Raw genomic sequence first — 18369 nt, forward strand, 5'->3', positions numbered from 1 at the left:
CTTCAAGTTTCTAAGCTAACTGTAGTTCTTTGGTTTAGGACTATGAAAACAGACCCATAGCCTATCAGTGAATTTGCTATATTTTGGAAAAATGTCTCCATTAGAAAAAATGCTTAATTTGTGAAGGAGAACTTTCTTGGGGTGAGACTCGAGAAGTTGAAGAAAGTCATGCAGACGTTGATAGACTACAGCGTTAAATGGAAAGATGGAAAACCATATCAATTAACCCTTTCATGTCCAACTGACGTAATAGTACGTAAAAACTCTATCCCCTATCTATCCAACTGACGTAGCGGTACGTAAAATTTACCGAAAGTTTTAGCGAGTGTGGTACGGGTAGCGATTTCCATAGGGTAGGTCATACCTTGGACCGTGTATCTCTGGTATCAATACGCCAGCAAAGTAGTTTCTGTACTGCGCGTGCTCAAATCCCTGTACTGTGCTCTTGTTTCTTACCCTCTTCTATCAATTTTTTTACCGGCTGGATTAGTTTTCCATTGATTTACATGTTGATATTTAGAGAATTTTATTGGCTTTCTCAAAAAATAATTCATTCGCCTGACTTTCATAGTTTTGGGTTACGAACGAAAATATAAAAATAAGTAAAGTTTTTTTTTTTAAATAGCACATTTTTTTGTATTTAGTGGGCTGGGGGACTTATTCTGATGTGACATTTGTACGATTGATGGAATAGATTAATCAGAATATATTACAGGAGTGCCAGCAACCCACTCCTAATGAAAAGCAAATACAGTTAAAAGAAAGTGAATAAACCTCCCTACAATATACCAAGCTAATCTGTATACCAGCTTATGAGCAGAACACCATAAAAGGACAAACAAACAAACAACGCGTAGTTGTTGATTGCAGAAAGTTCTCCTTATCCAATTCCAATTTATCTGTTAAATCCAAGATTGGCAGCCACCTTGAAATTCAAATTTACGGGTTTAGAGCAAAAGACAAGTAGAGTTGAAATGGTAGGCACATATTCTGTGAACTAAATCAGAATTGAGGTTGTGTTGACCTTCATGGTTCAAATCCTCTGTTTTAGGGATAAGAAACATTCAACTGAACCAATTCTTAGAGCAGCTTTAACTAACAGGCGCACTAATTGCTATTTATGTAATTATGAAAACTATTAGCATTGCTTTTTTTTATCCTGCCTTTCTCCATGCTTTAGTATTAGATACTGAATATATAGAAGTAGTCCTTGAGCCAGACTCAAATTTCAGAAAAAGGTACCACCCAACCTGAGTAAACTTAACTCCCATTTCTGGATACCCCTATGTCTATAGTACATGGAAACCCATGTTAACATTGTCAACTGCATAGCTTTTGGCTAATGTAGCCCCTTAATTCCAAATAATCACAGAAGGTCTCATTGAAAACACACTTTTGACTGTGTACAGATTATTTTTTAATTCAGATTTCTGAAATTTTATCAGATTGTACACAAATCATAGGCAAACCACTGGTGCAAATATTATTATCCTAAGTTTATTACAAGGTCGGATTTTGATACCAGCAAAAAGCAAAAATGAATATTTTTTTGGTATCTACGTAATTAGGTTTAACGGTATGACCATGCAATTGAACAAGTAAGAGTTTTAATGATTTTGGATACTGCCCACATGTCTAGGGAACATAATGATATACAATAACCTGATGTAGAATGCATGCTTCTGTGTATAATCAAGCTAATTTACAATTTACACTAAATCGGTACGAGTCGAGCAACCCTATCCGACGTGGATTAATTCTTTGTTCACACACAGTTCTTCATTTGCAGTTAAATAAAAAAAGTAGAAAACAAGCTCTTCTAGTCCAACATGGCCCAAACTGTTGAAGATGAAGGCTGTCCCATCCCAAAGAAAAGAATTCGCAATAGCTGTATCTCCAAAGAACATCAGCTCATGGCAGACTCTTCTCAATGCAGCCAAAATCAGGCAACATGTTGGTATTTTAGAGTTGGCTGAAGGTGTGAAAGATGATGAAATACCTCCAGTTCTTTATCATAGAAAGTGCCATAGTTACTTCACAATGAAAAGAAGTTTAAATTCTATACAATCTCAACAAAGTGATAATGAAATAGAATTATCCTCAAATGATTCTCGGCGATCCATTCGTGGCAAACCAAGTAGTTTAAGTGTTTATAGCAGTGAAGAATGCATCATTTGTGGAAGGAGAACAAAGTACAAGAGTGAATCAGGAACTAGAGAAAACCTGGTCCGATGCCAGGAGTTTTGCGCAGATGAGACACTCAGGAGGGCTGCTTTAGTAAAAATGGATGAAAAAATGCTTGCAATTCTTAGTACAGACTTAATTGCTTCAGAAGGACATTATCATTCAACATGTTATAAAGCTTATACCTGGAAGGTGGCTAAAAGTAATAAAATTGTAGAAAATGGTGAAAGCAAAGGTACTGATATGGAAGAGGCACACTGTGTTGAAGAAGATGCATATTGTAATGCAGAAAGGCTGGCACATGAGGAGCTGTATACATATATTCGAAATGATATAATTCCAAAGCCACAAATTGTAGAAATGACATATCTTGTATCACGAATAGAATCATCATTGACATCCTTAGGCATAGATAGTGTGAGAAAAAGTACAAGGAAGCATATTCGTCGTAAACTTGAAGCTGAATTTGGTGAGAGTTTACACATTGTGTCTAATACTAATGGTAGACTGCTGTTATACCCTGACAGTATGTCTAAAAATGAACTTGTTAAACATGCATATGGGCTTCAAGAAAAACTCAAAAAGTTGCACCACCAGATGTTGCAAAAGATCTCCTTAAAGCAGAAAAAGTAGGAGAAGCAGCATATGAAACATTCAAGCGTGAGCGTATTGAAGGGGATCTTTCTAAGCAACAGTTCCATGGAAGAATGATAAAGCTCAAGCTGAAGACATTTTCTGATGCATACAAGACAATTCATAAAGTTGGATCATCAAAGGATATTGTTCTTAATGCTGACAGAAAATTATTTGCTTATATGATTCTTGTAGCAGAAAAGAGGGAGTTAGACATGAAAGAGGTATTGTCACATCCTTTGGGACCCTTGCCATGGTCCTTAGCATATGGGGATGGATCAATTAGAAAAACTAACAAAAGTGTCTTGGCAAAAGAACTTATGAAGATGATCACACCAACAGAGGTTATTCCTGTAGATAGAGCAACCATAATTGATGGAATGGGATTAATTCAGAAAATGAAACCTACAGATAAGACCTTTGCAGAATTGGCTGTTTCTGTCCTTTCTCAGGTTATCCACGAAGGCAGCGGAAGCCAACGCATTGATATAGTATTCGATGTGTATCGTGATAAGTCCATCAAGGATCTTGAAAGGCAAGGAGAAGGGGAATGGGCATACAGCTAAGCAATATAGCTCCAGGCCACACAATTCAACAATGGAGAAAAATTCTTTGTTGTGCATCAAGCAAGAAAAACCTCATCAAATTCTTGGTAAATGAGTGGCAAAAAGCTCCTCTGAGAGAAAGCTTAAATGATACCGTACTCTGTGACATGCGAAGAAAAATGCTACAAACTAACTAAAGAATTATCAGAAGTTGAAACTAATTTGGAGTGTCTCCAGGAGGAAGCAGAGACGCGCATTCTCCTGCATGCCTTACATGCAGCTGAGTCTGAGATCAAGAATTTGGTTATCAATGCAGAGGATTCAGATGTCTTTGTTATAGCATTAGGTATCAGCTTGATCCCTTGTACACTGTATATGAAATGTGGGAAAAAAACCCGAACTCAGTTTATTAACATTAAAAAACTTAGTGAGGCACTTGGAACAGCAGTATGTGAGGCTTTAATTGGCATGCATGCATTCACTGGTTGCGACACTGTCAGCGCCTTCACAGGAAGAGGAAAAATCAATGCATTTAACCAAATGAAATCAAACAAGACATATCAAGCTACATATTGTGAACTCGGCCGCAATGCAACTGTTTCATCGGACCTATTTGAAAAACTGCAGATAATCACCTGCAGCATGTACAATAGTGCTACAAAAACGTCAGTGAACTCACTTCGCCATCTACTCTTCTGTGCTAAGCGGGGAGAAATAGAGTCAAGCAGTTTACCACCATGCCAGGACTCCCTTTTCATTCATGTACAAGGGGCTAACTTCCAATCTGCAATTTGGAGACAGTGTTTGCAGCGTTATCCTGTTCTACCAAATCCAACAGAGTCAGGCTGGGAAATAGATAATGGTACCTTAGCCATCAAATGGCTACAAGGACCTCCTGCACCAGAGGCAGTACTAAGCTACTAGCATGCAGGTGTGCACGTTCCTGCAAGTCATCAGATTGTACTTGCCTTATCAATGGCTTGAAATGTACAGATATGTGCAAACTTCAAACTTGCAATAATCAAGGGAAAGTTAGGGAACCTAGTACAGAATTGCAGGACTTGTGATGACGAATATGATGATTAATAATGGTTTATATAATCCTTATAATAATTGTAGTTTTGGTGATAATCGGGTTAATATGGTGAGTGTTTATCATATGAACTAATTTTTCTGTTAAATAATTTCAGACCACCATAATTTTTATTGCAATATTATACGGTTATAGGGATAGAAATTAAAATTTTATGTTCTGTTTAAATACGAGATGGTTTTTAGTTAAAGTAATTTTTTTGATTTTGTAACTAATGCCATGAGAATATTGCTTGCATAAACTTTTAGGGGAGAAGATTATTTGCTTTTTGATAAAAAAGTTTGAGCTGCGTATGAATAGAAAATAGTCGCGTAGGATAGGATTATACGACTTAATATTTCATTGTATTTGTAAATTAGCTTGATTATACAAATACTCATGTATCCCAAAACAAAATATTATATATCAATGCGTTCCTTGGACACGTGTGCAGTATCCTAGGTCATTAGAATTCTGATTTGTTTTATTGTATGGTCATAAAGTTGAACGTAATTAAGTTTATACAAAAAAATTCTTCATTTTAAGTTATTTTCAGATATCAAAATCTGACCTTGTAATAAACCTAGGACAATAATATTTGCACTAGTGGTTTGCATATATGTGTACAATCTGATAAAATTTCAGAAATCTGCATTAAAAAATAATCTGTACAGTCAAAAGATTGTTTTCAATGAGACCTTAAAAATTCTTGTGATTATTTGGAATCAATGGGCTACACTGACCAAAAGCTATGCAGTTGGCAATGTTAACAAGGTTTTTCATAAACTACAGACATGGGGGTTAAGTTTACTCAGTACAGGTGGTACCTTTTTTTGGTCTGGCTCATGGACTAAAGTAGTCAAAGAAACATGAACAAATGCATTACACGTTTCAACTACACGATTTATGATAGAGATCATTCAAATGAAGTTCCAAGGGATTAAAATCACCAGCCTACAAAGTATTGAAAATGTAAACCTTGGAAGGAGCTCAAGTGATTGCAACTGAAGATACACCGTGGATGTGAAGTCACTAGTACTGACGTCTTCATCCCAGAGACAAAGTTAAAGAACGTCTATTCAAGTCTGAGCAAAACTCCTATTAGGTAGGACCGGGATTGAGTGAAGTTGATGTAACTAGCGATAAATCCTGTCTCACTTTTCAGAAATGAGATTTAAGTAGTTTATAGTATGCAACATGCTTGAATTTGGTAAGTCATTTAGGATGGCTTACAGTTTTCCATTGATTTCCTTCAAGTTCCATGTCAGTAGTTTGAATTCATGTTTGCTTATATATTTGCTTTAACATTTCAAATCTGATATGTAAAGTGTATTATACCTGGTGTGCATCATGTTCATGTTTTACTGTAGTTAGTAAAAGCTGTGATAGTCTGCTAGTTAGCCTGGCCTAGATTGTTATCGAGGGAGTATTCATGTTAACAAAGGGCAAAAAAAATTGTGTACTTGTGGAAGGGGAGAGAGTGTGTGCACTGGGTCAGTACAACACTATTGGACTAACAAGGGTGTTTCATTACCAGTCGTCGGCGTAGTATTTTAGGCCCTAGGCAAGGTGATAAAGGTGACAAGCCATTATGTATGTGTAAAACCAAAAAACTAACTTTGCTCAGGTGTGAGAAAGTGAATGATGAACAGAATAGGAAGAATGGAAGTAGAGACTAGTAAGAGCAGACTGTTTTGTGTCAAGGTGTTGGCTACGTTGCGGTAACCGAGCACACTCGAGGGTAAGAAGCCAGTCGTGAAGTAAACTCCGACAACAGTACCTTCACTAAGGTAGAAGAAAGTCTAGGAAACCAGCATCCCTGGAACACTTGACGCGGGGTGCATATCACCCCACGAAAAAAATTAACATTGGCAACTCTGCGCTGGTAGCCACGAGTAGATCAGCATTCCTTGCTGGGTTAGTCTCAAGGTCCCCCTAGGAGGGGGTGCACGTGTGTGTCTGGTGGTGGTCTTGTTGTTATTCTTGTTTTCGGTGCAGCACACCCCACATTAGTGTTCCAGTACTATATGTCATGGGGTGACCCACACCCCACATGTGTGTTTTAATTAAGGGGTGTACATGGGGTTTAATAAACACCCACACCCCTTTATGTCATACTGGGGTCCATCCCACCCCAGTTATATAGTTTTGTACTATATTGCTTATCCCAATTCCCTTAGTAAGTGTTAAATTTTCTGCTGCTACTGCTGCTGCTACTACTACTAATAATAATAATAATAATAATAATTTACATTTCTTTCCAGGCATAAATAAATGTGTTTCAGGTTCTGTTTACAATAAAACAGACAATAAAATAAGTGGAAGTCTAAAATAAAAGTGTCCCAAAAACTGTGAAAATGTCAAAGAAAAAAACATTAACAGATGATGAGTTAGATGAAGATGAGGAGGCAGTTGATAATGAAGGAGTTGGAACCAACATACATGATGATGAAATGACTGCTAGTGATGAGGAGGTGGAGGATCAGGAGGCAGTTGATAATGAAGGACTTGGAACCAACATACATGATGATGAAATGACCGCTAGTGATGAGGAGGTGGAGGATCAGGATCAGATAGAACTAGAGTTGATGTATGACAGTGATTATGATGAGGATTATGTCCCGTCATGTAGTGATAGTGAGTCCAGTGACAACGTTGAAGGGTCAGAGGATGCTGAAAAAAGACTGAAAAAAAAGAAGGAAACTACCAGAAAAACACGTAGCACATTGACCCCAAAGAAAAAAACCCGTATTGTTGGACCAAACCCTGGAATCTATCCAGTTGATAGTACCTCTTCCACCTTAGTTGATATACCTTCTCCTTCTTCCCCTATAGCTGGACCTAGTATTGATGTGTGTATTGCAGCCAACTCTTCTTCTGCTGCCCCTTCCACCCCTGCAGCCAGTGGTCGTGGGAGACGTAGGAGACAAGCTGAAGTTGATGTTCCAGTTCCACCTATAGTATCGTTTGATACTGCTACTTTGGGTGCAAAGCATGGGTTCAGATGGTGTACCCGTCCGCATTCAAGTACCAATCGTGCAGCCAGAAACATTGTCGCCGGTAGACCCGGACCAAATGCTGAAGCACAAGCTTGTCATTCCCCAGAGGAGTGCTTTAACTTATTCCTTGACGATTCATTTCTGGATATAGTCTGTCAGTGGACAAACAAGAAGATGGAGATTGTAGCCAGTAAGTACAAGAAGAAAACATCAACACACAAAAATGTGGAACGGGAGGAGCTAAGAGCATTCATTGGGGTGCTAATATTTTCGGGATGCCAAAAGGATAGCCATATGTCAACCTGTGACATGTGGTCTGTTGACATCGGTGCGGCACTTTACCGTGCTGCTATGTCGCAGGCTCGTTTTTTTTGTTAGTTTTATTACTTGGCTGTTTACGCTTTGATGACCCACAGACAAGAGAGATGAGAAGAGAAACTGACAGATTTGCACCTATCCGGGAATTATTTGATAAATTTATGGAGAAGTGTGAAAGGCACTATACACCCAGTGAGAATCTGTGTGTTGATGAACAGTTGGTAGGATTTCGTGGAAAATGTTCATTCAGGATGTATATCCCAAGTAAGCCAGCCAAGTATGGCATAAAGTTGGTTAACATAAATGATTGCAAGAGTAAATACCTGCTAGGAAGTATCCCGTACCTCGGAAAGGATAATATACGGCCCTCAGCTGGAGTAGGACTGGGCCATTATTATACTAAGGAGCTCACAAAGCCATACCACATGACAAACAGAAATGTGACCACAGATAATTGGTTCACCTCCGTAGGACTTGTCGCTGATCTTCTGCAAAACTGTGGAATGACCTTGGTTGGAACGGTGAAGGCAAACAAGCGAGAACTACCAGAGAAGATAAAGACCAAAGATAATCGTGAACCTGGATCAAGTGCCTTTCTCTTCACAAAAGAGATGACCCTGGTTTCATATGTGCCTCCAGTAGGAAAGACGGCTAAGAAGTTAGTCCTCTTGCTCTCATCTATGCATAGCCAGCCAGTCCTGCAAAGAGATGGAAAACCTGAGATTATAGAATTTTATAACCGCACCAAAGGAGGAGTTGATGCATTTGATGGAATGTGTGCCCTGTACTCTTGCAACAGGAAAACTAAAAGATGGCCACTTTGTATCTTTTACTGGATAGTGAATGCTGCTATTACCAATGCAAAGGTACTGTACACAGCACACCTAGAGACGACAGGAGTTACCAAGTTTCCAGAACGCCGTCGCTTCATGCTATGTCTTGCAAGATCATTCATACGGCCATGGGCTGAGAAGAGGTTGTCGAGTGCCACTCTCCCACGGAACCTAAGAACATTTATAACTACTGTCTGCAATACTTCATCAGTAGTCAACACACAGTACCCAACTGGCCATGTACTTGCCCAATGTAACTACCCTCAGGTACGCTGTGCTGAGTGCCCCCGCTCTCAAGACCGGAAGACACGCATCAGGTGCCTGAAATGTCAACGACCTGTGTGCAAATCCCACTTGTACCCTACATGTACAAGCTGTCTTGAGCTTGTGGTAAGTAATTACCCGTATTTCATTTGCGGCCACTGTATGTATATATATATAGAGATATATATATATATATATATATATATATATATATATATATATATATATATATATATATCTATATATATATATATAATTATAGATATACTATATATATATATATATATATATATATATATATATATAATATATCTATATATATTATCTATAGATATATTATATATCATACATTATATATATATATATATATATATATATTACATATATATAATATATTATATATATATCTATATATATATATCTATATATATATCTAATTATATATATATTATATTATCTTATATATATATATATTATACTATATCTATATATATATCTATATATATCTATATATCTATATCTATATCATATATATATCTATCTCTATATAATATATTTATATCTATTATCTAAATATCTAATACTCTATTCTTCTATATATCTTGTATTAATCTATATATATATTATGTCTATAACTAATATATCCTTATCCTATATATATATTATATATATATTCTATCTATGTATATATTATATCTATCTATTATCTGATCTATAGCTAATCTATTAGCTATATCTTATATTATATATATCTAATATATCTATATATATATCTATATATCTATATAATATCTATTTATCCTTATATATATATCTATATCTATATCTATATATCTATTACCGTCTCTAATCATATAGCTATAATATATATCTAATTATTTAGCTATATATTTAATGATTCTATATCTATTATTATATATTATATATATTTCTATATATATATTAGCATATGATCTTATATATATATATATATATATAGATTTATCTCTATAATAATCTCTATATCTAATATAGCTATATATATATATCTAATATATCTATCTTATATATATAATCTATATAATATTATATCGTAATTATATTCTATATTTAATATCTATATATAATATATATCTATATATATACTATATATATAATATCTCTATATGTATATATTCTATATTATATATCTTATATCTATTATTATAGTTATATATCTGTAATATTATTATATCTATTATCTAATAATTATATATAGTATCATAATCAATATATAATGTATATCTATTATGTATACTATATATATCTATATATGTATGTAAATCTATTATATATATATATAGAGATAGTGAATATAAGAGGATATAGAGATGATATATAGGCATTATATATCTCTACTGATATATAGCTTAAGTCTAGTATATCTAGAATCTATTTATATATATAGCGATATCGAGAGATATATATCTAGTATACCTTATCTATATCTTATAGTCTATATCTTATATCGTTATATCTATCATTTCTATATGCTATATATCTATATATATTAGCTATGTTTATATACTAGATATATCTATATCTATATAGATATATATATTAGAGGGGATATATATTCTTTATATATATATCTTAGATATGTATATCTAGGATAGTATATATCTATATATCTATAGATATATACTATAGTAGAATATATATATCATATATATATATATCTATAAGATATAATCTATATATATATGAATATATCTATAATATCGATATATAATCTATATATATATAGATATCGGATATATATATATATATCTATATATATAATATATCTCTATATATATATATATATCTATATATATATATAAGATCTATATATATATATATCTCTATATATATATATATATCTATATCTATATAATATCTTTTATTATTATGTATAATATATATAGCTATATATATATATATATATATTTATATATATATCTATCTCATATATATATATCTAATCATATATCTATACTATATATATATCATATATATATCTATATATATGTATATAGACGTATATATATCTATATATTATATAGCTATATATGTTATATATATTATATATAGATATCTATATCTATATATATATAATTCTATATTCTAGCTATATAATATATATCTATCTATATAGAGATCTATATATATATGTATATCTATAATATAATATATCTATCTATATATCTATATCTATATATAGATCTCTTCAATATATATATATCTATATATATAAATTTTTTTTTTTTTTAAAAAAAAAAAATATTTATCTATCATATATATACTATATCTAAATATATATAATCTATATATAATCTATATATATATATATAGATATGATATACTATCGATATATAATGTACGATCTTATATATATTATATATATCTATATATATCTAATATATCTATATCTATAGCTATATATCTATACTATATATACGTATCTATATCTAATATATATTCTCTATATTTATCTATATATGTATATATATTATATATAATATATATATATATATATATTATATTTATATATTATAATAGTATATATAATATATATATATATATATATATATAAATATATATATTATTTATATATCTATTTATATTATCTATAATAATTTATATATATATATATTATATATATATATATTTATATATATATATACGGTATATATTTATATATATATATTTATTATATCATATATCTAATATATCTATTATTATATCTATATAATCTATATAATCTCTCTTCTTCTATTATCTCTAATATCTAATATCTCTATTCTTATCTATTTATATATATATATATAATATTATATAATATATATATATATATATATATAATATATATAAACAAGAAACAGTCTGGTAGATCAAATACGTACACAGGCTTGGTATATAACATGATATATCATCACACATCTTTAATACACCCTCTAAACATCAATTAATAAGTATTTAGTAAGTTTTCAGAGGAGTAACGAGTGATAAGATCAAAATATCATAATTTTACTGTGCTAAATTTTGACCCTTTTTTGTCTCCATATTACAGTGAGATGTGGTGCCAGAATGCTGAGGGGATGGAAGAAGGATTCATTTCACCATGGCAGGAAGCCCGTTTCTCTAAAGAATTTTTTTTTTTATATTTTTTTTCGGGTAAAATTGAAAATTCAAAGTTTTATTTTTATTAATTTTATTACAAGAAAAATTTTTTTTTTCAATTTAGTTTACATATCAAAAGAAAGCTGAATAAGTCTAGTTTGTGTTTCATATTTCAAAAATAAGATTGCATGAAAGGAAAACTGAGTTTTATTGATCCAAAGATTGGGGTTTGCTACACCCCAGGTTTGTGCTTGTGTTCCTCTAAAGGAAGGTTTGTGTTCTCGGGTTAAAAAAGTAGCGCTGCTTCCCTCCCCCCACCCCCCAACTGAACTTTGAAAATCTTTGTGCTTAGTTCACCAGACTATCTCTGGTCTTGAGATTGCTGCATATTAAGAACCCGTGTGGATTCACTATTTTTTAATGTTTATTATTTTTTTTTTATTGCAGGTTGCCTTTGTCCCAGTTTGTCAACGTGATGGGCCATATATGAATGGGTAGTCAAGTACTTTTTCTGTTGTAACACAGTCTCCTTGCCAGGCAAATATTCAAGTTTTTCATCATGGAAGAAGCATGCAGCAGCAGTGAAAATCACATTTTGCAGTTGCCTAACACGTGCGTCAATTGCTATTTGTGCTATGGAGACTTTTGTGCAACTTTCACAGGGAAAATTGACCTGTTGATCGATTTGTGTCAAAGGCATGGCGTTTTGTTCTCACATCGTACTTGTCCAACTTGTGATGGAGAGTGTCGTATAGACTTGAATAAAATGGCTTTCAGGTGTAATAAGAGTTATGCGAGTTTTAAAAAGAAAAGAAAGAGGTGTAACTTTTTTGTGTCTGTATTTAAGGGTACATGGTTTGCAAATTCTCATTTGGACATGGAAACTAACTTGAAGTTTGTAGTTTTGTGGTTGCAAGATTGGTTTTCCTATAAGGCTGCTGAAACTGAACTAAAATTACCTGCTGTGACTATTGCAGACTGGTCCAGTTACTGCAGGGAAGTGATTCTGTCCTGGGCCCTTAAGAATAATAATAATAATAAAATTGGTGGTGCCAATCAAACAGTTGAGCTTAATCAGGCAGAATTCGGCCGGAAGAAATGCAGTGTTCGCCATATTGTAGAAGGCCAATGGGCATTTGGAGGAATTTGTAGAGACACACGACAATTTTTCATGATTCCCGTAGATGCATGCAATAGGGACACACTGCTGCATATCATAAAGGAAAAAATTGAACCAGGCAGCACTGTTATATCTGATTGTTGGCAGGAATATAATTGTGTGTTAAGTGAAGATTACGAAGAACTTAAAGTCAGTCAAAGCCTCAATTTTAAGAATCCGGTGAATGGTGCCCTTACAAATGCCACAAGGAGGAAGTGGCTGGGCACCAGGAGTCTGTTACGTGTAATTCGTAAAAAGAAGATGAGTATGGTTGGGTACCTTGCCACCTCTTACTTCAAGCAGCACATTGTGGACAGCACTCGTCGTCTTCATCTCTTCTTACATGCAACTTCGCAGTTTTATCCTCCGGCCAAATGAGGTAAATATGTTTGAAATCTGTTTTTCTGCAGTTCACAGCCGTGCCAATATCTATCACGATCAGCATACGGATGCCGTACCAGTATCCTGTGCCGTGGAAAAGACCTTGGCCCTCTGTTCTGAATTCTATATTCTATTTTAATCTCTATTCCTGGTCTACCTCAGGCATGAGTAACTCGTAGACAACTGAACTGGGTCGGAATTTTGCAATTTGAGTTACTTTGTGTTGTATTGTATTTATAATAGCACCTAAAAAAATTTTGTACATCCACTTTTGAGTGTTTAGTAGCAATTTCATTTAACGGTTTTCAAGCACACTGTTTCTTGGTCAGTAAGTTTCATGCGTTTTACAGTGACCCACAAGCCATAGATTCAGTAGTATGATCTTGACCTTCAACCTCTGTGGCTGCAAGTTCGATTTTTGGGCTTTTCATTGAGGTCTTAGAAATGTGTATTTCAGGTGATAGTTCACTCAACGTGGTTCGGAAGTCACGTAAAGCCGTTGGTCCCGTTGCTGAATAGTTTCATGCAACGTAAAAATGCCATACAATCAAACAAGCCATAGATTGCCGGTGCAATTTCTAGCAAATTGTTATATAGTAAGACTCGAGATTTATTTAGCTTTATTGTCTAGTTCATGCATACCAATATTAATGAATTTCATGTGTTTCAGGTTGAACAGATGACATTGCCACCTTATGCTTTTATGAAGGTAAATTTTATGATGTATTTTGTTTACATGAAAGGTGTTCATGATAGTTTTTATCTGCATGTGTTTCCATGATGACTCATAAAAGGGACTTAATTCTGAATAGAATGAAGATTTTTTCAACTGATGAAGCTCGTTTAGGTGAATTTTATTTTATTTTTTATTATAAATGACTAATAAGTTTCCATTTTCTCTTGCCAGGTTATGGGTGACAGTGCTGTTTTTGATCCAGGTTAGATGCAGGTGAGTCTAGAATTCATTGCTAAGTTGATTCTTATGGTACTGAGTCAGGACTTGAAAATTGGGCACCTTGTTCCCGTCAGTAGTTGTCAAACTGCAGTAAAGCCAAACGAGGGGGTGCAAGAGTTTAAAGGTGCGTATGCTTCTAATCGAAGGCATGGTGGATATTGAGTCCATTGTGGTCAAAATAGGAGCCAGAGAAAATCCATTAATTGGTCGCTGTATGTATTTTTACATGGCCAGCATTACCCATGATGGAGACAGTTGAGTGAGGTAGATTTTTAGACCTTGAGCTGATGGTAATTTTGAAATACTCGTTCCTAATTGTTAGGATGCGACAGTTTTATAGTTTGTATTGAAAATATAAAATATAGACCTCTTTACTATTACATAACATGCATTAATTGGATGCAAAAATAGTTATAGCTGTTGCAGGATAGGAAACAGTTTTATTTTTTTATTCTTATTTTGCCAGATTTTTCAGATTTACTCCCCAGGCATCAACTGTTAAAATTTTCTATTCCAGGAATGTGCAACACCCTTAGGGCAACTCCAGGTCATTCTATTGAGCTGCTAGAGAGGTGTATTTCTGGTGATGGAAGTTCACTCTCGATGTGGTTCAAAAGTCTCATAAGGTCGTTGGTCCCGTTGCTGAATAACCACTGGTTTCATGCTAAGTAAAAACACCTTACTAAAAAGCAAACAAACAAAACAAACACCCATGGGACATAACAATGGGTAACTTCTCGCCATAAGATGAGACTCCAGCGCAGAATTATTCAATGACGTGAAAAAGAAGGTAAGGGATGCTTTATTTTTTTATTTTTTTCAATGCTGTGCGCTACATACTTCCTATTTTGGGAAATTGGGAGAATTAGGTTTGTTGCATAAAGCTTTGGTTTGGTTTCATGGTTGTTAGCCCTGGTGCCATTGTTGTTTGGAATGGAACATTGAGAGTATCTTGATGGCTGAAATGATGAGAATTTCTTTCCCCGTCCTAAGGACTTTGAAGGATATATTGCTGTTACTACTGAAATACTGAAAGTTGCCAGCTTTCTATTTGCTACAGAAGGCCAGATTGTAATTACCCCTCATATTTTACTAGGTGGGAGCAGCTGGGCCTTCCCACCAAGATCTGACAAAAGCAGCTTCCCATCCGAAAACTACTTATGCAAACCCAGGAGTCAGAAAGCAAGTAGGGCCGAAGGTGTTGTGACTTGGAATGAGCTTGGTTAACTCAGTATCTCATCAATGATGTTTTGCTTAGTTCACCTGAATATACTGTTGACAGAATTATAACTGATTCCTTCTGTGAGGTAAAATGTTTATAATTTGACACTTCATAAAAAGTATGTTATGCTTCTGTTGCAGATATCATCAGGTAGATGAGACTGATAAGGTCATTTTTTATTTTCTGGGTAAGTTGAGTTGTAAACTTGAGTATTTACTGTAGTTGTAAACTTTCATGATGTACCATCTTTCGGGTCCGATCTAGAATGAGGACATCTTCTCACTGATTGAAATACAGTTTGGCATAAATACACTGTAGTAGCTTATTGCCTGGTTATTTTTTTTTTTTTTTTTATTTTTTAATTTTTCAGTGGCTTCTATTGTATGGTAATAGTCCGATTGCTACTAGAACTCTTCAATTAAGAGGTTAGTCATGTTCAGGAAACTTTTTATTTATTTATTGAAATTCAATGATGTACCATCTGTCAAGACCAATGAGAAATGAGGGAGCATTGCCCCGAGTAATGAAAATCATTTCTTGTAAATGTAGTTAATTGTTGTTAACTTAGCATATCGTTCATGAACCATTATGATTACGAGGGTTTTAGCTCATTGTGGATTTAAATTTTTTTTTTTGTTCATATTTCTGTGTATGCAATGATGAAAATTATTCCCAGTTCTGCTTCTGAGATCGCTGATGTCAATGTGTTATGCTGAGGTTGTTGTGTAACAGGATTTTGTAGGGAGATCCCTAACAATGTTTTTTAATGTAGTGTCCACATTGCAGATTGTCTGTCATCTGCCATGAACATTGTGAACAGCTGCTGGAGAAGTGTATTTCTGGTATGGAAGTTCTCTCGATGTGCTTCAGAAGTCCCGTTGCTGAATAACCACTGGTTCCATGCAATTAAAAACACCATACTAAAAACAAACAAAGCAAACAACCCATGGGAGACAACAATCAATAACTTCTCGCTATAAGATGTGGACTCCAACGCAGAATTATTCAATGAGGTGAAAAAGAAGGTAAAGGATGCTTTATTTATTTATTTTTCAAAGCTGTGTGCTACAGACTTCCTATTTGGGGAAATTGGGAGAATTAGGTTTGTTGCATAAAGCTTTGGTTTGGTTTCATGGTGGTTAGCCCTGGTGCCACTGGCATGATTGGAATGGAACATTGAGAGTATCTTGATGGCTGAAATGATGAGAATTTCTTTCCCCGTCCTAAGGACTTTGAAGGATATATTGCTGTTACTACTGAAATACTGAAAATTGCTAACTTTATTTGCTACAGAAGGCCAGATTGTAAATATCCCTCATATTTTACCAGGTGGGAGCAGCTGGGCCTTCCCACCAAGATCAGATCATCTGACAAAAGCAGCTTCCCATCTGAAAACTACTTATGCAAACCCAGGAGTCAGAAAGCAGGTAGGGTCGAAGGTGGTGTGACTTGGAATGAGCTTGGTTAACTCAGTATCTCATCAATGATGTTTTGCATAGTTCACCTGAATATACTGTTGACAGAATTATAACTGATTCCTTACTTGAGGTAATTTGACACTTCATAAAAAGTATGTTGTGTAATAAAAAGTGTTATGCTTCTGTTGCAGATGTCATGAGGTAGATGAGTCTGATGAGGTCATTTATTATTTTCTGGGTAAGTTGAGTTGTAAACTTGAGTATTTACTTTAGTTGTAAACTTTCAATTTATTTTTCTATGTTCATATTTGTGTATGCAATGATGAGAACAACCAGTTCTGCTACTGAGATCGCTGATGTCAATGTGTATGCTGATGATGTTGTGTAGTAGGATTTTGTAGGGAGATACCTAACAATGTTTTTCAATGTAGTTTCCATATTGCAGATTGTCTGTGTCATCTGCTGTGAACATTGTGAACAGGTAAAAAGAAATTTTATTTTTGTTTGTGTGAACAAAAGTTGATGACTATTGGTTCGATGTTTCGGGTGTCTTCATTGATATTTTGTGCTAGGTGGAGATTATGAACCGTTCATTTTACAAGGAAATGCTGCTGGTTGTTTGCTAGGTTAAGTTTTATCCGGGTAGCTGGTGTTTTGAGTTTTATCCGGGTACAGGTGTTTTGCTAGGTTTAAGTTGTATGTATAAAGGTTTTTGTAACAGTTAAAAAGTGGTGTGGGATTTTTGGTGATTCAAGTCCACTTTGAATAGATATCAAAGCGTATAGCAGATTCCAGCAAGGGCACATTTTTAATTATTGTTCTCTTTCCTGAAGTCTGCTAGAGTAATGAGGCTCTGTTTGAGGTGACAGGTATCCATGATACTGTCAATATATGGGAGTCTCCACAAAACCTTTTACGTAGGTTAGAACTTATGATTCTTTTGCACAGAGGTTAGAATTAATGATTCTGTTGCACTATACTATAATTCGGTATACTTTTTTTCAGTCATGTCTTCAGTCAGTGCTTCCAACTTGATTGGTATAATGGCAGTGGTACACTACAGGTAAGGCATTTTGTACTGATACATTTCATATCTTATCAGTCAACAATAATTTTGTACTGTAATAAAATGGATTTTAAAATTACTAGAAACTTAATAGCTTCTCAAGAGATGACTATATGTCAATGTTAGTAAAGTACTTGGTGCAATGTAGTTCAGGTTTTTAGTGATGAAATTTATTCCGTGTTTCAGCTGATCTTTTAGAT

The 18369-nt window shown here is 34.2% G+C and overlaps 1 protein-coding gene across 22 annotated transcripts in view; it reads left to right on the top strand.

Moving 5' to 3' along the window:
- The window catches only part of LOC135207801 (piggyBac transposable element-derived protein 4-like), a 55394-nt gene that overhangs the window by 25944 nt on the left and 11081 nt on the right, over window positions 1-18369 (top strand). For 7 of the 22 annotated variants that reach the window (XM_064239645.1, XM_064239635.1, XM_064239650.1 and 4 more), the window contains exons 1-13: window positions 7824-8974; window positions 11919-12022; window positions 12416-13506; window positions 14179-14217; window positions 14416-14457; window positions 14981-15253; window positions 15560-15872; window positions 16056-16110; window positions 16472-16710; window positions 17015-17112; window positions 17295-17341; window positions 17549-17584; window positions 18109-18166. In XM_064239645.1, coding sequence (XP_064095715.1) covers window positions 7859-8974; window positions 11919-11921 — 1119 coding nt within the window. In that variant the 5' untranslated portion in view covers window positions 7824-7858 and the 3' untranslated portion in view covers window positions 11922-12022; window positions 12416-13506; window positions 14179-14217; ... (7 more) ...; window positions 17549-17584; window positions 18109-18166. Of the gene's footprint in view, window positions 1-1789; window positions 2818-5192; window positions 5540-7823; window positions 8975-11918; window positions 12023-12415; window positions 13507-14178; window positions 14218-14415; window positions 14458-14980; window positions 15254-15559; window positions 15873-16055; window positions 16111-16471; window positions 16711-17014; window positions 17113-17294; window positions 17342-17548; window positions 17585-18108; window positions 18167-18369 lie in introns of those variants that run through there. The other 15 variants (XM_064239658.1, XM_064239655.1, XM_064239657.1 and 12 more) reach the window with 12 other exon arrangements.

This window comes from Macrobrachium nipponense, chromosome 34 (genome assembly GCF_015104395.2).
Source record: "Macrobrachium nipponense isolate FS-2020 chromosome 34, ASM1510439v2, whole genome shotgun sequence".
NCBI classification, from domain to species: domain Eukaryota; kingdom Metazoa; phylum Arthropoda; class Malacostraca; order Decapoda; family Palaemonidae; genus Macrobrachium; species Macrobrachium nipponense.